Consider the following 22,078-nt stretch of genomic DNA (forward strand, 5'->3'; position numbering starts at 1 on the left):
GTTGTCTTTTCTGCTCTCTTAGAATTTTCCATTGTTATAACTGAATACCACAGATTGGATGTTTTACAAAAATAGGGATTTAGGTAGGTATGGGGGCATATACCTGTAGTTCTAGTGATTGGGGCAGGAGGATAGCAAGTTCAAGTCCAGCCTCAGCAACTTAGCAAGATCCAGACAACTTAGTGAGAACCTGTCTCAAAATTTTAAAATAAATAAATAATTTTTTTTAAAAATAGAGGTTTATCTAGCTCACTGTTCTGGAGGCTGGGAAGTTCAAGATGGGACAGTCCCATTGAGTGAGGGACTTTTTGCTACATGAACACGTGATAAGACAGCAAATGTTCCATCTCTGGTCTCTCCTCTTCTTACAAAGCCACTAGTGCCATTGTGGCGGACCCACCCTGAGAACATTATCTAATCCTAATTACCTCCCAAGACCTCACCTCCAAATACTCCAACTATAGCCAACATATAAATTTGAGGATAAGTTTCTAACCCACGAACTTTTGGGGTACATGTTCCAACCATAGCAGTTGGTCTCCCCACTTTAAACTGTGTAACTATCTGCTGAATAGTTAACTGACTGCCAGAATCAATTCCCATCAGCTAAAGACCCTGCTTTCTTAACGATTTTTCAAACATTAAGTTGTTAGGAATATCTGAATCCTTGTTTCCCTCCTCTACATCAACTCTGGTTGACTTCTTGGAATCTAGATGTGTCCAGGCCATGCAGTGTTTGAAGGAGCCATGAGCTCCCTTTTCATGGGTATTGCCTGTTCTTGGAGCAGACTGATATTACCTCACTCTGTGTAAGCAGAGCCAGGATGCTGAGCACATGGCTCCCCATGAACCCCACATCTTTGGGAGTGATCTATATTCAAGTTAGGTAAGACACACACAGATGTACCTGCACCCTCCCACAGATATACTCAGGCATGCTCATGTACAGTACACACTCACACACATTGATATACTCTCATAATGGGCACACAGGCACATATAATGGGTACACTAACATTCCAGCACGTGCTTGTGTGCTCACACAGGCACACACTCACATGATGGGGGACACTGACACATTAATTTCTTCTTATGGCATCTGACATCTTTCTCTGGTCCTCTCTGTGGACTAATGATCTAGTCGGAATGTAGGAAATGGGGTTATGGGAGAAGCCCTCAGGCCTGGACAAGGTCAGTAACTGTAGCCACTGAAGTAAGAGCTACAGAGGCCTGGGGATTGGTGGTAGAGGAAAGCAAGTTGGCCTGCCTCCAGCCCTGGCAATGAAGCGATATCCTCGTTTTCTCCTGTGAAGTGCACCTTCCAACTCTTAGCACAGAACCTTGCTTCTTTCCCTTGAAGCCTGGAAGGACTCCCAGCAGTGTTCATGTGTGTCCTCTTGAAAAGAAAAAATCAGGCTTCTTTCTAGTGTCAGTGTCCCAAATGGCAAAGGAGTAGTATCCGAAATTTTCTACTCCTTCAACTCCTTGGAAGAAGTGGACATCAAGCTCAAGAGGCTAATTGCCTGCAGTTTCATGACTTCTCCAAATAGTTGAGGCTTTTGTGGTTCCATGTTTTAACTCCATGAGGAGATGGACTGTGGGCCTTGCCTGGACTTGGACACTGTTCTTCAAAGTCACAGTCTTGTTCTCCACATTATTGACAAGTGAGATAACTCCTTCACCTTCTTCCTCAGCCACCATTTTCATAGTCCTGCTCAGTCGGCCATAGAAAATCAGGATGATGGTATTAGGGTAAGACATTCTCCTCCCTCACCTCCTCCTCAGGGGAAACCCATAAGGACCAGGCCCCAGATCCAGGATGTTCTCCACTTCCCTGTTCCAGCTCCCAAGACTGGGGCTCCAGATGAAGAGGAGTTGTCATACCGGGTCTGGGAAGGCTTCTACTACTTCTCATATCTAAGCTGTGAAGAATGGCTGCTTCATCATCCTGGCTAGCAGTACCCTCGCTGGTTCTACTGTGGACCTGCAGGCTAAGAAGGTCCTTAAGTGTTGCAGAACTAGAACTTGAGGGATGGAAAGACCCAGCCCCAAGCTGCAGCTCTCTAGTTAACTTCCTGAGCTTGGCATTGACACCACTTGTATAATCTATGTAGAAGGAATAAAGTCACAACTACAGAGAACAGCTAAACTAGACTAGAATTAGTTCAGGTTGTTAAATGTTTGGTACTAAATGTCTAGCTTTCTGCATCTCTGCTGTATTTTCTTGTTTCCCTTCCACTACTGTGTAATTGATCTGCTGACTTGCAAGGTATGAGTACCTTATCCTCAGCATTAACTCTGTAAAGTAAGCTGAACAGGATTTTGTATGAACCCATAGAATAAATGTGACTCTCACTGGTACAAATGATTATCATGTCCTTTCAACATTGACTTGCCTTAAGATTGACAATCTATTTTTTGAACTCTGTCAGACTTTATAAATAGCATTATCCCAGTAGAGTCTCAAAATCGAATACATATTTCTTAAAGTAAAAACATTTTGACTGTTTCTTTCTTCTATTTGATATTGAATATTTCCCCCCTTTTTTTTTTCAAAGAAAACCAAAAGTTTAAGAATTGTGTTTGGTGACATCTACAAGAATTTCAACATCTAGAAGTTTAATTTGTGCAGTGTTAGAGGGGGAAAGAAAGTAAAATAGATATTCTTTTTATCTTTTGGTTTTTCTACTTTCCACGTGATGGTGTTTGTTTTACATTTTGATTTGCAAATTGGACACTGGAGTAGCAGAGCAGATTGAACAGAATAGGAGCTGCCTGCTTCTCCTTGCTGTTCCAAGTGCTCGATTCTATTGTCCTTTTTTTTTTTTTTTTTTTTAATGTTGGGGATTGAATTCAATTCTTGTGCATGCTAGGCAAGTTTCCCTATAGTGTCTTCTTAGAAGCAAACATTTTACTCTGGCTGTGAATCTCTCTCTCTAGCAGTTGTGTGGAATGAACTGAAGTGAAGAGGGAATAAGAATAAATCATGATCTCAAAAACTGTTTCAGATTTTTGAACAAGTCTGTATTTATCCATGAAAATTTGTGTGCACTAAAAGTCATGATGGACATCAAAAGAAATTAAAGCCAATGGTTTGGGAAATGCAGGCCAATTAGAAAATAACACATGTTGCAGATTTTTGTGCTTTTAGGCAAAAAAAAAACTTCATTGTTCATACATATCAGAAATATATTTGAGGTTTACAAAAGAACACTTTGTCTGGTTACTCAATATTATGTTGTTGTTAACATGTCCCTTTGGTCAAAGTTGGTTATGCACCCAACTTAGATTCAAGGTGGAGATACAGGCTGTACCTGTGGATGGAAACAGCTGCTGTGTCACATCACAAGGGTGCAGAAGGATAAAGGGGAAATGTGTGTCTATCTATGGTTGTTGCAAGCAATTTATATCCTGGTCATGTGTGAAATCAATCTTATGTTTTTATGAGAAGCAAACAATTTTTTCTGATAAAAGAGAAGTGTTAAAAACTTATCTGTCACAAATGCATGAGCATCTACTGCACTTAGTAACTTGAGGTTGAGCGTTAGGTGACCTTGAGGACAGACCCCCCCCACACACACAGTCTTTGGTCCTGTTGGTTGAAATATTCTGTTGACTGTTGTCCTTCATCTTTTCCCTGTACTATGCTACTATGAGATGCACAATTTTATTATGGCTAAATGTGGGAAACAGCAGTGTGTCTGTCTGTCCTCTTTAGGTGTTTGCCCAGCTACTGTGAACACGGGGGTGAATGTTCCCAGTCCTGGGACACCTTCTCCTGTGACTGCACTCACACTGGCTACGTGGGAGCCACCTGCCATTCCTGTAAGCACACAATCCACTGACTCTCCTTTCTGTTCTGATTTCCCACTCATTATTTTGTGCATATGTGTTTGTGTCTGTGCACCCATGTACCAGAAAACAAGAAGCTTTACAGACTCATTTTTGGCTGGTTTATTTTTGATCAATTTTATTTCCTAATAATGTTAGAGTAGCTTTAAAAATTCATAGTATCAAATAAAACAACATAGAGAGAAAAAAAAAAAGAAAATAACCAACAAAGGAAAATAAGTATAGTAAAACAAAATATAATAGGCAGTTTAAAATAAACTGCATCCCTAACACAATGTGTATCTTGGGCTGTTCTTCAACCTGGTTGTACATAAGAGTTCTCAGTTTTTGTCTTACAAAGACAATGTGTGGCCAGGATGTCAATATGAATTGAATGAGGACCACCTGAGAAGTAACAGAAGGGGTACAAATGTGGCAGTAGTTCTAGAAAATGAAGAGAAAAACAGGTACATTTCAGGTCTCACCCAGTCTCGCTGTTATTGATGGTGATGGAGAAGGAAAGAATTGGCACATCTGCAGAATTTACCACATGCCTGCCCAGTTTTAGTCCTCTGCATATTTTAACTCCATGAATCCTCAAACAACCATAGGCGGTAAGAGTTATTATCATCTACACTTTGCACTTGAGGGAGGAAGGAGGCTAAGGAGATTGAGAGCAGACTCACGGCTCTGAGCCTAGAACCAGGTCTGTCAACCACCACCCATCTCATTCCTCAAGAATGATTCTGTCAGTTTTCAAGCTAACAAAACATTACTCATCGCTAATCATTAGCTTCTGAAGCATATGACAGAGCCCATGAAGTACTCATGTTTTTCTAATTATTAGTTTTTGTTTCTATTTGTTTTAGAATTTTTGTTTTGTTTTGTTTTTTTAAATTTGTGTGTCACTCCTGATATTTGGAGTCCCATCTCCATAGCACTTCCCCTCTCCCTTGGTCTTTCAGAGGAAGAGCATGACATTTCTTGTCTGCCTCCTTCAGTCCCTCCTGATGGGGGAATACCAGCATTGTATCATTAAAAACCTTTCCATGGGCCTGGCACGGTAGTGTACACCTGTGGGAGGCTAAGGCAAGAGGACTGCAAGTTCAAGGCCACCTTGGCAACTTAACAAGACTCTCAGCAACCTAGTGAGACCCTGTCTCAAAGTAAAACTACAAAGAACTGGGGATATAACTTAGTGGTAGAACAATTTGCTACAAAGAACTGGGGATATAAGCTTAGTGGTACAACAATTTTCTATAAAGAACTGGAGATATAGCTTAGTGGTACAACAATTTTCTACCATGTGCAAGACCCAGGACTGGGGGCGGGGGGGAGGAAAAAAAGAAAAAAAAGAAGAAAGAAAACTATTCATGTGAATTAATTTTATTCCAGTATAAACTGTGAGATATACTATAGAGAATGGATTGTCATAAATCTAACTTTGCAGGAACTGAATCTCAGGGAGCTAGTGTGAGTTTGGAATGAGACCCCTGAGCTCCAAATGTGGGAGTTCAACAGAGAAGCAAAAGGAGGTACTCACCCCCTACATATTCAGTGATAAGTTCCACTTGCATCTCTATTGAGTTGTACATTGCTAGGTAAGAATTTGCTAAGGAACACGTCCTTTGAAAGGGAATGGACATCTCACCTTGGAAATCTTGGGCAAAGGATTTGGCCACAGTCACAGAGTTAGGACTGAGATGTTCTCTTTTACTTATAGTATCCCCCATCACACTAGAAAAGTGTATTAGACAAAGCAGATGCTGATTAAATGTCTTTGATATTGGTAGCTGTATTCCAAACATAATTCCAAGTAACACTGAAAAGAAAAACGTGACTGATAAATATAAAGGGTTTTCTCCCTGTAGCACATGATTTGGTTTGTTAACTGAATTGGTTTTTATTGTGAATCTTCTAAGGGTACACTAAAAGAAAGTTGGATATTGCCAAACCAAAGTCATGCGATCATGAAGCCATTATTTTTGGTAGGGTACAAGACAGGGATTGGGGTTCCAAGTATAAAATTAATGCATATATACATTCCCATTTAGATTAATTTTTTTTCCTAATCATTCTTTCTCTTCTTTTGTTCTTCTAGGCAATTCGTATGTGTATGCATCACTGTGGGTTCTTTTCCTAGGGGTTATTAACATGTTCATGTATTTATAGAAATGTGAATATAAGTAGCCAAAACCCAAGCATAATGGGAAAACAATTCATGTTGTCTGTACTTCCATCATTTGGATATGGTACTAGTTGAACTCTTCATTTGGAGGCCTCTAATTTGACACATTGGACCCTTGATGATATTCTACAAAAGAACATTTTCTTTTGTAATATCCTTGAACTAAGCAGACATTTCTTTGTCCTTCTTATTCTATGAGATGAGAGAAAAATAATATCTATACTCCTTCCTGGGTCATTCTTAACTATTTGAAATGGGGGTAATATATATGTTTTATAATATAATATTATGGGTTATATATGTACCTATATAACATACATAAACTATATACACACAGTACTATATAAGTAGATACTGTGTAATCTATTATTTGTATTCCCAGGAAACTCAGTAGAGCAGATGTAGGGACAGTAGACATGGAGTTCTGGTTTCAGTAGATTATTATATGCAGAACTTAATGCATAGGTGCCAAGTTGTTCTGGATGAACTGGGGCCACTCAGCTTCATCTTGAGTGGAACTCGACCTTGACAACCACAGTGTCAGGGTTATTTTATGCAATCACAAGGGTAGCTGGTATCAGAGTCTGTTCATTTAATTCTCTTCTTAATTAGCGTCCATTGGTGCCAGAATATGCTTGATGCTGAACAAGGAAATTTACTTCACTCAGTTTACACTCTGTCACAACAATTGGTCTAATGAAGTGTTCCTGGTCCTCTAAGTGGAAATCAATTAATGACATCGATTCTTCAAGGAAATCAATATCCTGTGATTTGAGACACTCCATAACCAGTTCTCTTCCCCTTTATTTCTTAATGTAGGTTTAACCACTTATTCCCAATTATGTTATAGCAATAGTCAACCAAATTTTTTACAGTACTTCACCCTAAAAGCATATATGTGTGCCTTGCTATTATAGTTAGGGTGACTATAATTTATTGTCCAAACCAGGACACTTCAGAGAATGAAAGGGTTGATATGAGTAATTCTGAAAGGACAGCAGCACAAACCAGGACCTTCTGGTTGCATGGAATGATCTACTTTGCTATCTATTATATTTTGGTCTGGAAGTCTCAGTGTACAGCTTTCTTCTTGTGAGAGGGGTCCACCTGCTGAACAGTATCTTAGTCAACTTTGTGTTGCTGTGACCAATAACCTGGCCAGAATAACTTCAAGGAGGAAGAGTTTATTTTGGCTCCTGGTTTCAGAGGTTTAGTCATGATCGACTGACTTCACAGCTCTGGGCCCAAGTTGAGGCAAACATCATGGTGGAAGACCATGACAGAGGAGAGCAGCTCAAAGTTGTCAGGAAATAGTGAGTTCCGCTTACCAGGGACAAAATATGAACCCCAATGTCACGCCCCTAGTGACGTACTTCCTCCAACCACACCTTACCTGCCTACAGTTACCACCTAGTTAATCCATATCAGTAGATTAATTAATTAATTAGGTTGCAACTCTCTATCATTTCACTTCTGAACATTCTTAAATTGTCTCACACATCAGCATTTAGTGGATGCCTCATATCTGTCTCGTCCAGCGAGTACAATGAAGACTCGGCTCTCAGATGGAGTTTTAAGGTCTTTATTTTTATGGGAGAGCTCTGAGCTGAGTGCCTAGTTCTTCTTTCTTGGCTGCCGTCTTCTTCTTCTTCTTCTCGCCTCCCAGCTCTCTCTCTTTACCGCGGAAAGTACGCAGCTTTATAGGATGTAATGGCCAATCACCTAATGGTTCAGGCATTTGGCTCATGGACACTTAATGGTGGGTGATGAGGACATGTACTGATCACAAGCTAAGCACGGACGCGGAAGAGATCAGTCAGCCAATAGAAAGCACTTCCTTAAAGTTATTTTTCTTTGCGGTTGGGATTCTCGGCACCATCTTAGGGCGAGGCCAGCTACCACTGCGGTCCCTACAGGGCAGCGGCCTCCAACACATATCCAAACCATAACAAATAGCAATATTTTTAATTTTTCACATTAGAACTCTGATTTAGTTATCTTTTTTTCTTTGCCCCAGATTTGTGTGTGTGTGTTTGTGTGCGTTGCTGGCTCTTTGCGGTTCCAAAATCCATGGATATTTGTCACCGCCTGCAGCAACAACTTGCACGGGTCTTATGGGTGGTGGAGTGGAAACTGAGGCACTTCTATCTTTCTCTTTAGTGCACTGCTTTCTTGCTTGCTTATAGAAGACAGAGGAAATGAGGTTTACTTGCTTTGAGAGAGAGAGACCCCGCTTATCAGAGAGAAAGAAACTTTGCTTAAGAGAGAAACTTTGAAAGAAAGACAGGCTTTTCTTAGAGCTTAGAAGGAGAGAGGCCTGCCACGCCTTAAAGTCCTGCATCCTGTGACCTAAGGTGCCCTAGTGATGCGTCTCAGTTCTCCGTTCCATAATCTGCTTTCCGCCTCTGCCCCTACTTGGTGCTGTGTTCTTTCTTCTGGCTTTTTTGCTAATGGCTGCTGTGGCGTGTCTTCTGCCTACTGCTTTCTTCTGCTAATGGCTGTTGCGTATGTCTCGCTCTGTCTACGCTTATATCACCTCCAGGACGGGGAGAGCAGGGCCACGCCTCTTACGCAAAGATTAGGCGAGAGGCTCCGAGCAGGCAATTAGTGCTGGAGAACACATGTGCATACATTGTGTGCGTGGATGAGAAAATCACCTGAGTGTGCTTATGTCAATTAACCTCCTCGCTGCCAATGTGATCAGGCGCCATCCCATCGCCGCCAACATGGCACAGCCCCCAACGTGTGTGTGTGTGTGTGTGTGTGTGTGTGTGTGTGTGTGTGTGTGTGTGTGTGTATGAAATGTTCTTCAGATAGCAGTTTCACCATAGCATATTGTACTTTTGGTGTCTGCTGTTGAGGGTGGCTAAAAGTTAAGCTCATTTAAATTCTCTTTTATAGGATCTTTGTACTATTAAATAACAGATTTTTTTTTACCACAGAGTTGGGAATACTAAATTATGTTCAAAGGTGCCAAAACTACCATATGTGAAACATAAGGAAGCCACTCTGTAAGGAGGTCTCACCCTGCTGACCACTTTCTGGTACAGTGACATAAAGTGCCAAGTGTTCTTGTGTTCCTCAGAGGTACTTAACCATGATGACTCTCCTCAATAGTGAAAGATACATTTTATTGTTTAAACAGTAAGCATCCACTTCCCTACTTACACCTTCTATCTCAAATGAGGTCCCTAATGAAGGAACCTTCACCATTTTACCTTTTGTATGGGCTTTTGAGAAAACTTCTTCATGGACAAATGAAACATTCCTGACTTTTGCTGGCTTCGGATCTTAGTTTCCCTTCCTTTCTGATTTTCTCTCTGTTATGACTAGAGAGCCATGCACCTAGTGGCTTGACCTTCTTCTTCTTTTAAATATCTACATTCAGAAACATTTATTGTAATTACTTGGCTTTGCTGTAATTTTATTCCTAAAAGAAATAGATACCACATTTTATTTTGGAATAGTTTGAGGCCTATGATCTACATAAAAATGAAATAAGCAGAAAAGAAATACTAGTGATTCTACAGAAATATTTGACTTAATGTTCCCATTACCTGTGCAATTCCCATCAAATTCCAATGATGTTCTTCATAGAAGTAGAAAAAGCCATCATGAAATTCATCTGGAAAAATAAGAAGCCCAGAATAGCCAAAACAATTCTCAGAGAGAAAAGTGATGCAGCAGGCATCACAGTACCTTACCATAAATTATACTATAGAGCTGCAGTAACAAAAATGGCATGGTATTGGCTCCAAAACAGACATTAAGACCAATAGTATAGAATAGAAGACAGAGAGACAAACCCACATAAATACAGTTATCTCATACTACACAATGGCTCCCTAAACATACGTTTGAGGAAAGATAGCCTCATCAACAAATGGTGCTGGGAAACTGGAAATCCATATGTAGCAAAATGAAATTAGACCCTTGTCTCTCACCCTGCACAAAACCCAAAGTGGATCAAGGACCCAGGCATTAGACTAGAGATCTGTGCCTTCTAGAAGAAAAACAGGCCCAATTCCCCATCATGTCAGCTTAGGAACCAACTTCCTCAACAAGATTCCTAAGAGGGGGACTAGGGATATAGCTCAGTTGGTAGAGTGCTTGCCTAGCATGAAAAAGGCCCTTGGTTCAATCCCCAGCACCACCCAAAAAAAAAAAAAAGATTCCTAAAAGTGCTAAAGGTAAAATCAAGAATCAATAAATGGGATGATATTAAATTAAAAAGCTCCTTCACAGCAAAAAAAAAAACAATCAAGAATATGAAACAAGAGCCTACAGAATGGGAGAAAATCTTTGTCACATGCATCTCAGAGTTAAATTACAGGATATATAAAAAATTCAAAAAAAAAACTTAGCACAAAAACCAACAACAATAAAAAACAAAAAACAACAAAACAAAACAAATAACCTAATGAATAAATGGGCAAATGAACTGAACAGATATTTCTCAAACGTACAAATGACCAACAAATACATGAAAAAATCTTCAACATCTCTAGCAATTGGAGAAATGCAAATTAAAATGACACTGACATACAATATCACTCCAGTCATGTTGGCAAGTATATGGGGGGAAAAGTATACTCATGTATTGCTGGTTGGATTGCAAATTGGTGCAACCATTTGGAAAGCAGTATGGAAATTACTCAAAAAACTTGGAATGGAACCACCATTTGATCCCAGTTATCCCACTCCCTGATATATATCCAGTGGACTTAAAAATCCTCACACTACAGTGACACAGACATATTCATGTTTATAGCAGCTCAATTCGCAATAGCTAAGCTGTGGAACCAACCTAGGTACCCTTTAACAGATGAATGGATAAAGAAAACGTGGTATATGTACACGATGGAGTATTACTCAGCTTTAAAGGAGAATGAGTTTATGACATTAGCAAAGGAATGGGTAGATCTGGAAACTAACATGCTATGTGAAATAAGCCATTTCCAAAAAGCCAAAGGTCAGATGTTTTCTCTGATACGTGGAAGCTAACCCATACAAGGGGGAGAGAGGAAAAGTAGAAATTCAGTTGATTAGACAAAGGGGAATGAAGGAAAGGGAGACAGGATAGGAAAAGGAGAAACAGTGGAAAGAATCCAAAATAATTTTCCTTTGTACTTACATGAATAACCATAGTGAATCCCACCATCATGTACACCCATAAGAATGGGGTACTAATTAGAATAAGATATATTCCACGTTTATATAATTATATCAAAATGAGTTCTACTGTCATGTATTACTGAAAAGAAACAATAAAAAGTTTCCATTCTCTCTCCTAATAAATTACTCTAAGTAGAAGACATCTCTATATTGATATATCGTTTCTTCCAAATGTATCCAACCCTTTAGAAGTTCTTTTACAAATTAAAATAAATGCATAAAATAAGTAACATAAAATAAGAATAAAGGAAGGCTAGAGTTTAAGGAATATTTATGATATAACCTTAAGTTTGGAATATCAGTCTTTTTAAGGTTAATTTATGAGATTTCATTGTGCCTGTCAATCATTTTAAACCAGATGCAGGTCTTAGCTTGTTTTCAGTTGTATCTGTCAGGATACACAGTATTTTTAAAAGTCTCAGACACTATGAGAAAAGTGAAAATCAACTATGTGCATTCTATGAAAATCCTCAGGTTGAAAGGGTGTACATATTGTGCTGGAATAAGAAGAGGCTAGATTTTAATTTCCTGCTCTTAGAAAATGCATCAGTGATCTGAAGACAAAAGGACAAAGAGAAATAAATGAAAAATACCTGCATATAGTAGTTAAAATCTTTACTTCATAAAATTGTTTGCCCAATTTGATTTTAAAGGTCAAATAGTGATTGCAGACAGGGTGGCTCCGCTGGGCGGTTATGTTCTCAGGGCAGCCACTGGGGGCCCAGCAACCTCACTGGAACACCTAGGCCAGGTGTGGCTTTTTCAGGCAGCTCCTGGCACGCTCAGAACTTCTAACAGCTTCTTGGTGGACAAGTTGGAGTTATTATTCAAGGCTTGCTTTGCTCCTCTCATGAGTCAGAATTATGTCAGTGGCACCATCAGAAAGTATGTTGAACTGGTGTTTTCCAGTGTAACCAGAAGTTTCTGAATATTGTGAGACAGAATGTTTTTTCCTACAGAAAAGATTGCAGTTGTTTAACCCAGAAACCAAAGCACGTTATCACAGAGTGCGTCTCAAAGCTAAGGAATGAATTTCAGCAGAAAGATGAGCTGGTGCAGAAGCTCTTGACAGAGCTGAGAGGCAGTAACAGGTGCTGGAAGACATCCACATGTGGCACAAAAAGCCCCCTAAGTCCCTGTGGGTTCCGTGGTCTACCTAGAACAGGTGTCTGGCAGTATGCCTGTGCCTCATGCACACAGGGTACCCCCTGCAGATGTTCCTCTGTGTAAGCAAATGTCCCTCTGTCAGTTGGTGTCAGTTTTGTTTCCACCTAAAAGTTTTCCTGTATTTTTATGAACTGTTAATTACTTGAGTATTTTATAAAATGCCTATAACTTTATAAACCAAATGAGTTTTTGTTTGTAGCAAAGTTTAGACTGTTCGTGCAATGACACAGATTCTTAAGGGCTTCTGCTTGTTTTTAAAAAAGTTTTCATTTTTTTTGTATGTCTTATCTCTTTGTCTCTAGTTGCTAGTTTGTTATGATCTGAGGGGAAAAAAGTAATCACAATAGTCTGAGAATCAGAGGAGAAGGAGTTTGATTGTAGGCCTTTTTCCATAACTACCTGTCCATGGTAGCATAGAAAAATATGTAAATTTGCCGTTTCGAGATTCTGAACTATCAAGAAAAGCAATTGTTATGGTTTAGATGTAGTGTCCTCCAAAAGCTCACATGAAAGACAATGCAAGAAGGTTCAGAGGAGAGATGATTCAGTGTTAAGAGACTTAACCCAATCAGTGAATTAATCCCCTGATAAGGATTAACTGAATGGTAACTGAAGTGTTATGGTGTGGCTGCAGGAGGTGGGAATTGGGCCGTGACTTGGGGGTATATATTGTATCTGGCCAGTGGAGTCTGTTTTTCTCTGCTTCCTGATCACCATGTGAGCTGCTTCCCTCTGCCACACTTTTCCGCCATGATGTTTCACCTCAAGCCCTTAGGAATGGAGCCGTTCCTTCTATGACTAAGACCTCTGAAACTGTGAGGCATCGAAATAAACTTTTTCTCCTCTACAGTTTTCTGGTCAGGTCATTTAGTCACAGCAGTGGAAAAGCTGACTAAAACAGCAAGCTAATGTGATGTTTGTAAAGATTTCAGAGCATTATAGAGTGCACATGTTTTGTAGATGGGTCACAAAAGAGTTAAAATATGCTAATTCAGTGTAGTAATGTTACCGTAGATCCTTAATTTGATGCTGCCTTTTACTTGAGTAAATTTATTTTTTTGTGTGGTGTTTACTTTTTTTTGAGAGGAGCTGTATTAGGATATGATATGCTAGATGCCTTGCAATAATGAACTAGTGTGAATAACAAAGCAGAACCAGTCTCCTTAGCATGACAGCTGGGACACCAGTGAAGCATGAGGGGCAAAGCTCACGTGATTCTTTTATTTTTGAGTTTTGTTTTGTTTGCTTGTGTTTTCGTTTTACTTTTTGTAGAAGAGACAGTTTACACGAAGGAAGATTCTTGCCCATGGATTTGATTTCAAGGGACTAGGACCTCGGGATCCAGGGTAACCAGCAGAGATATTCAGCTATGTGTCCTCCACAGAGAGCATGGGCAGCCTCTATTGGGGAAGGTACTTGGCCCTCTTTTTGGAGGAAGTTTTCCTTTCTCTGTTTTATACACCTCTTATTAGACTGTGTCCCTTCACCCAGTACAAACACTCTTCTGTCTTCTGAATAACCAGTAGGTCTGTGAATCAGGTGTCTTGGTTCATTTTGTTCTCTCCAGCCTTGAAGATTCTTCCTCAATATACGCAGACATCCACTCATGTTCTTGGTCTGTTCTGGATGCCATTTGGTCCATGAAACCTCCAAATACCTTTCCCACTTAATCCTAGGGTGCGTACTTATTTCTTCTACTGTCCCTTGCGTGGTTTCTCTCTTGTGGGTTATGTGAATCCTATCTCTTTTCTGTACCCCATACTTCATTGTATGCCCATAGAAATTAGGCATTATTCCCCTTGAAGATATAAAACCATATATTTTATATGATACTTTGGTCTCACTTCTTTCATGATACTTATTACTCATTCTTTTTGAGTGCCATGTAGATAATATTGGCCTATGGACATATGACCTATGATTTTCCAGGCTAGGCCAGCTGATCCTCTCAGTTAGAATGTATAGGTAAAAGCGAGCTGTGGTAGTGCATACCTATAATCCCAGTGGTTCCAGTGGCTGAGGCAGGAGGATCACAGTTTCAAAGTAAGCCTCAGCAATTTAGCAAGGCCCTAAGCAACTCAGTGAGACCCTGTCACTAAACAAAATGTGTAGAAAAAGGGCTGTGGGATGTGGCTGAGTGGTTAAGTGCTCCTGGGTTCAATTCTAGGTACCAAACAAAAGTATAAGTTAAAGTCTTTTAAAAGTTATTTAAACTCACATCATAAGGGTTTAACCTAGTCATCTCTTGCTAATTGGAAGCTCTGATTGGCAGCTTTAGGTTTCTTGATTAAAAATCTTAAGTTTGGGGTACTCTTCAATGATAAAGGAGATTTTGTTTAAAAGATTGGAAACTGTTCTACTTGGTGCTTAGTGAAAATACTTTGAATTATTGTATGTGCAAGTTATTATCATTTCTTTTAAAATATATTTTTAGTTGTAGATGGATACAACACCTTTATTTTAGTTATTTATTTTTATGTGGTTCTGAGGATCTAACCCAGTGCCTCACACATGATAGGCAAGCACTCTACCACTAAGCTATAACCCCCAGCCCTGTCATTTCCTTATATTATTTCAGAAAATGCCTGTCAAATAACAAATTTTCCAATTGAAAAGTAAAAAAGTCTTAAAAATAAGACTATAAATATCAGCATTAGAACTCTGTAATATTTAAATCATTGGAAAACACATAGCAAAAAAAGATAATAATTAAAATATAATATCTACCAAGTTAAAAAGAAAACAGTTCTGGAAATAATAAAATGAAACAATTTTGTAAGCAAAGAATAGAATAAAATGTTCTCCACTATTTTATTAATATTTTCATTTATGTTATACTTCTCATAAAATTTACAATTTTTAGGATTTATAGCAGTCTTTTTTAATGCATATTTTCATATGCCAATATGAAATACTTGAATTGAATATTGAAAGTATTCAATTCAATAAATGCTTTGTAATCTTATTCTACATTTTTGTAGGTTGGGCTCCCCAGGAAGTTGACTCTGAAGGAGATTCTTACACAGGTGGTTTAGTGGGGAGAATTATTGGGAACAACCTTGGAAAGTTGAGAGAGTCACTGGAGATGGATGAGGGACAAAGCTGAACTGTAGTAACACTGTTACAGCAGAACACTCAAAGACGTCAGGGAGACTTAGCAGGAATGCTTCTTGGGTATGTCCTACCTGAGCCAAGGGGTTCAGGCACCATATCCTTACACTTCATTATTGGATGTTGGGTAGCCCCAAGAAGGCTGTCACTGTATGCTTGTGGGATTCCCTTCAGCCAAGGCAGACCCTGGGGAAGGCCCACCTCAGTCCTGAAAATGTGCCAGGGGTGAAGGAACTGGCCTCTGTTTTGCAGTGTCCACTTTCCAAGGGGTTACCTTATATAAAAGCACTTTTCAAATACTGAATCCTCTTTCCTTTTCTTTTACATCCCTCTTTTTCATTGCTTATCTTGCAGTGTTCAAAGCTAAAATCTGAGATTGTTTGAGAGGAAAACTGAGTAGAGGGTGAGATAATACTCAAGTGCCTGCTGTCTCCACATGGGCTACTGGGTGTGCTCTGGACTCTTCTTACTTTGATTTGAATTTCAGAGTCATGTCCTTGCTCTTAATTGTTATAAGATCACTGTTATTGTTTTAGTCAACTTTTTTCATTGCTGTGATCAAAAAACTGATAAGAACTATTCTAGAGGAGGAAAGGTTTATTTGGGGGTTAATGGTTTTAGAGATCTCAGTCCATTGATGACCAATTCAGTTGGTCTGGGCTGGAAGGGAGCAGAATATCATGGTGGAAAGGTGTGGCTTGAGGAAAACAGCTGGGGACATGGCACCAAGAAGCAGAGAGAGATTGCCTTCACCACCGACAAAATATGCACTCCAAAGGCATGCCCCCAAGGACCCACCTCCTCCAGCCACACCTTTCCAGGTTACAGTCACCACCCAGTTAATCCATATCAGAGGGTTAATGCACAGATTAGATTAAGACTCTTCTAACCCAATCATTGTACCTATAAGCTTTCGTGCATTGTCTCACATGAGCTTGTGGGGGATACCTATATCTAAACTATAACGGTCATCTTAAGAAGTTCAGGCATGAAATAAAACTATATAGAAAATGCAGTTTGTAATTTACAGCTAACTGATTAATGGTGGGGATGGCAGGACTTGTAAAATTTAACTGTTAATATTGCCCTTTTTAAATGGACTATTATAGATGCTAATTTTTCTATTTGCAATGCTATATCATTGATTGTAAAATACTTGTTAATTTTTTTTTTTTTTTTTTTTTGTGGTACTGGGAATCAAACCCAGGGCCTTGTGCTTGCAAGGCAAGCACTCTACCAACTGTGCTATCTCCCCAGTCCTACTTGTTAATTTTGGTTTGTTAATGTTGAAAAATAATGTTGAGAGATATTTGACTAAAGATATTTGATTAGAGAAGTCAATATAAGTTATTGTTAGATTTCTCTGACCAATTATTATACAATATTATTATTAACTACGTATATGCATACATGTGCAAATGCACCTGTTAGAGTAGATATTTAACTTAGTGTTTAGATAAGTTCAGCATATCTACATCAATATTCAATTTAAAACTACTTTTCAAGCATTTTAGACTTAGCCAGTACTGATATACTGTAATTTTCTTCTGATACTACTGTCACATGTCTTTTAGTTTATGTGGTTTAGTATCATGCTAAAAGTAGTGATTTCTTATGTTGTTTTGCTCAAGTCAAATGTGCAATAAATGCTTGCAGGATTTTACATCTTTTCTTCTTGTCTTGTCTTGTCTCTTGTCTTATCTTCCCACTAGCCCAACTATAGTGATTTATTTTCATGCTCTACCTTTACCAACTTTTCTTTTATCATCCCTCTACCATCCTCCTATCTGTGATGTTCCGAAGGTGGCTTAGGAAGTCTAATCCTCAGCTGTCTGTAGACAAGGGAAACAGCAGTCTTTATGCAATTAAATTCTGTGAAATAGCTCTGTTACAGTTGTTGATTTTCTCCTGTCTTTGTCTCTGTATTCAGGCTATCCTGACAACAGTTCTGGTTCTGGATGTGAAAGTCTCCTGGGAGGGTTTCAGGGCTGTCTGAGGCTCATGTCCATTGGTGGCACAGCGGTGGATCCTATCTCGGTACAGCAAGGGGTGCTGGGGAGCTTCAGTGACCTTCAGATAGACTCCTGTGGCATCACAGACAGGTAGGGGCCATCCTAGGTCATTACAGCTATTTTTGTTTTTAAATTAAAAACACAGGAACAACTGCAAAAGCACACAGTTTTTCATGCCCTCCTTTACAGTAGGCTTACCTCTTAAAGATTCTACCACTTTCCACTATCTGGGACTGAGTCTTCAACACTTATACCTTTGGGGAAGATTTAAGATCAGAACTATAGCATATTGAAAATAAGAAAACAACGTCTTTGGTTTTAAACAGTTTTTCCTTTCAAACAACAGTGTTGTCTTGGAAGACACACTCATGAATTTTTTTTTCATATACCTGTAAACCCCTTAAAGTCTTACAGAGTACTACTGATGCTCATAACCACTGATGTGAATAAATACTGGCAAGTATAGATATTCTTAAAAATTGTTCCATTACAGAAATCAGATTAGACTGTTCTAAAAAGATAGTAGATCAGTGAGGGCCAGTAAATCAAAGTCATATGTGGTTAGCTCCCTTTTCTATAGAGAAAATGAGAAGTAAATCTTGTTTCAAGAAAGGTTGAAGCTTCAGGGATTTTAGCAATGTTGTAAGTGAAATAAAGAAAGATATTCCCCAGTTGCCCCAGAGCTGAGCACAGCACCAGTTCAATGAAGATGATAAGACAAGATTTACCACTATAGCATATTAAAATTGTTAAACATTATAATTGTATTCAAGTGATTTTCTTAATTGTATTACCTAACTTTTAAGTCATTTTGTCTATAAGAATCAGCTTAGTCATTTAGATTAAAAGGTTTTTTTCTGTAGTACATATACCCAGTTTAATACCTTCTCTGAAATAGTGTACAAAAGGTTTATATTGAATACATAAACTAATTTCTTAATCTTTCCATATCCATGCCTTTGAACCTCTTGAAAGGCCACACTGTGTAAAATACTTTGTGCAAAAAAGTCTACTCTAAATTTACCATTAATTGAAATTCCATGTCATATCCAATAAACTTTAAATCACAATTGCAATTTGGCAATGTGTTCAAAGACCATAATTCCTGGTACATGAAAACACTGACTCATAAGAATTGTTTAAATGCAAATGTTTATGTTGATATGTTTACAATTTATCTTCTGTAGTGAAATCAAAGATTCAAAGAATTTAGTCAGAACCCTACAATCCTGATTTTCAGATTACGACTTTTGGGATGATTGCAAAGAAACTGCCACTATTCTTAAGTAATAATTGCAGCCATTTCTGACTCCTGAGTCTCAGTGTGAGGAGAGGATCTAGACATCAAATTATGAGGTGCTGATTTCCTGTAAGAAACCATTTCATACTCGAATTTCACTTAGAGGACCCAGGAACACTTACTTTTTTAGTCCAGGTATTGCTACAGAGCATGGATTAGCTGAAGTAAATTTCCTTGTTCAACATCATAAATATTCTGGCAATGATGGACACTAATTAAGAAGAGAATTAAATGACCAGAAACACTGACACCCCACCACTGTTGTGATGATATAAAATAACACTTTCATTGATGTCTTCAGGACAGAGTTCCTACCCAGAGTAGCAACTGTCTAGTGGGCCAGAGGTCAAAGGTTGGAAGTCATTTCACTGGCAGTTGCCTAAGTTATGAGTACAATCGTGAAGTTCACAGGAAGTTGTTTTAGTATCGCCAGAATTACCTTACAATGTATGGTGTAATCTCAATATTTGCCTTACATAAAGAATCTGAGCTGGGCACAGTGGTGTATACCTGTAATCCCAGTGGCTCAGGAGGCTGAAGCAAGAGAATCACAAATTCAAAAGCAGCCTCAGAAACTTATTGAGGATCTGAGCGATTTAGTGGGACCCTACCTCAAAAAAAAAAAAAAAAAAAAAATTAAAAAGTTGGGTCTGGGGATGTGGCTCAGTGGTTAAGCACTACTTGGTTTATTACCTGGTACCAAAAAAAAAAAAAAAAAAAGAATTTGTGTATTTGTGTTGCCTTAAATATCTTTTTGCCAAAATAATGTACATATAATGTATGTATATGTATATATATTCATATATATGTCTACATGTAAATGTCATCAAATGGGAAGATTTTTCCATATCACACTTAAAAGTCTTTAGAAGTATGTAAGTATGTACCTTTCTTTGGAAATGTCTAGAATATTAAATTATCTTTATGCAAAAATTGAGGTTAATGGCTACTTTCTAAATTGCTATGAAAATAGCTGTGGTACTTTGTATGGTAATATAGTCACCAATTGTAATTTTTTTATGGTTCTGATGGTTTCATGTCTAAACACATGCCCTCATTCTAATAAAAAGCATTCATTTTTCTTGTGTTCTTTAGGCCATATCTACTAATGCCTATAAAATAGATATATGTCCAATGTACTATAAAATAGATTCCTTTAAAAACAGGACAAAACAAACATCCCCACCCCAGGCTCTCACCAGCCCTGTGTACTGCACCAGAACATCCACCCAGATCACTGCTCTGTCTGCCAAGAACAGTCAGATTTGCTCATGTATAGTCATGATTTAGTCTAATAATGCAGGGGATTTTGTAACATATCCATTTGGCAATGAAATTAATAATTCCTGATACGTAGAGCATTCCTGACTCAAATGACACAACAGATTATGAAAAGATGTTCATAATCTGACAGGAACATCAGTATCCTTCCTGAGCCAAACCATGATGCATCTAAATGGAGTGATCTGTCTTCTGGTTGCTCCAAGAGATGCTTTATGGGGAAAATGGACAGTTGCTTTGGCATGCTGATGTGTTAGCTTTGTGTCACTTTGACCAAAATAACCACAAAGAACAACTTAGAGGAGGAAATTTATTTGTGCTCATGATTTCAGAGGTCTTAGTCCATGGTTGGCCAACTCCATTGCTCTGGCCCTGAGGTAAGGCAGAACATCACAGTGGAAAACTGTGGCAGAAAAAAGCTGCTGAGCACATGGTAACCGGGAAGCAGAGACAGAGGGAGAGAGAGAGGGGAAGGGACCCAAGACAGGTACCATACAAGGTCATGTTTCCAGTGACCTCCTTCCTCCAGTGAGATCTCACTCCAGTAGTCCATTCAGATGTCATTGGATGAATCCACTGATGAGGGCAGAGCCCTTTTTGTTGCCTAAAAGCACCACCTCTGAAACTTGCTGTTTCGGGGACCATGCTTCCAACACAGGAACTTTTGGGGACACTCCAGATTCGAACCATAACGGGCTCCAAGGATGACAGTAGTATATTGTATATTGTACATTATATTGTATAGGATATTGGGTTTTGGATATTAGGATTTCAATTTCCTCTAACTTGGGCCACAGTGTTTTTTCCTATTTGTTCATGGGTCCACAGTTCCCACCTCTTCCCTCCTGCATGGTCTCAGGCTGAGTATTCATCTTCTCTATGCCAATTCTAACAGCACATATTGAACATCATGTTTTTTATAGAAAATAGAAATTTTTTTTTGTCTAACTCATTTTTTATTTTTTTAAATTTAACTTTTAATACAAACTGCATTTTGATTCATTGTACACAAATGGGGTACATAATTTCATCTCTATGGTTGTACACAATGTAGAATCATACCATTCATGTAATTATACATGATGTATGAGGTTCTGAGCAACTTAGTGGGACTCATTCCATCACATTTCATATACACCTCCCTCTCATTTCCTTCTACATATTCTAAAGTTCCCCCATTATTCTCTCATCCCCCACTCCGCTAACCCCATTATATATCATTCTCCACTTATCAGGGAAAACATTCAGCCTTTGGAGTTTTGGGCTTGGCTTATATCACTTAGCATGCTATTCTCCAATTCCATCCATTTATTTGCAAATGCCATAATATTATTCTTTTATGGCTGAATAGTATTCCATTGTGTATATATACCAGAGTTTCTTTATCCATTCATCTGTTGAAAGGCACCTAGGTTGGTTCCACAATCTAGCTATTATGAATTGAGCTGCAGTAAACATTGATGTGGCTGTGTTACTGTAGTTTGCTGATTTTGTCTTTTGGGTATAAACCGAGGAGTGGGATAACTGGGTCAAAAGGTGGGCCCATTCTAAGTTTTCTTAGGATTCTCCATACTGCTTTCCAGAGTGGCTGCACCAATTTGCAACTCCACAGCAATGTAAAAGTTTGCCTTTTTCCCCACATCCACGCCAATGTCTATTATTGTTTGTGTTCTTGATAATAGCCATTCTAATTGGAGTAAGAGGAAATCTTCAAGTTGTTTGAACTTGCATTTCTTTAATTACTAGAGATGTTGAACACTTTTTCACATATTTATTACTTGCCCGTGTATCTTCTTCTGTAAAGTGTCTGTCCAGTTCCTTGGACCATTTATTATTGATTGGGTTCTTTGTATTTTTGGTGTAAAGTTTTGTAAGTTCTTTATAAATTTTGGAGATAAGTGCTCTATCTGAAGTGTGTGTGGAAAAGATTTTCTCCCACTCTGTAGGCTCTCTCTTCACATTCTTGATTGTATCCTTTGCTGAGAAAAACATTTCTCCCAAAGCACAAAAAAA

At 38.6% G+C, this 22,078-nt stretch overlaps 1 protein-coding gene across 1 annotated transcript in view; it reads left to right on the plus strand.

The window, feature by feature from the left end:
- The window catches only part of LOC306642730 (contactin-associated protein-like 3), a 237,119-nt gene that overhangs the window by 144,449 nt on the left and 70,592 nt on the right, over positions 1-22,078 (plus strand). Inside the window, 1 exon segment of the mRNA XM_079108476.1 lies at positions 17,403-17,574. Within this exon segment, the coding sequence (XP_078964602.1) occupies positions 17,403-17,574 (172 nt within the window).

Source organism: Sciurus vulgaris (assembly GCF_902686455.1).
Source record: "Sciurus vulgaris genome assembly, chromosome: 13".
Classification (NCBI taxonomy): domain Eukaryota; kingdom Metazoa; phylum Chordata; class Mammalia; order Rodentia; family Sciuridae; genus Sciurus; species Sciurus vulgaris.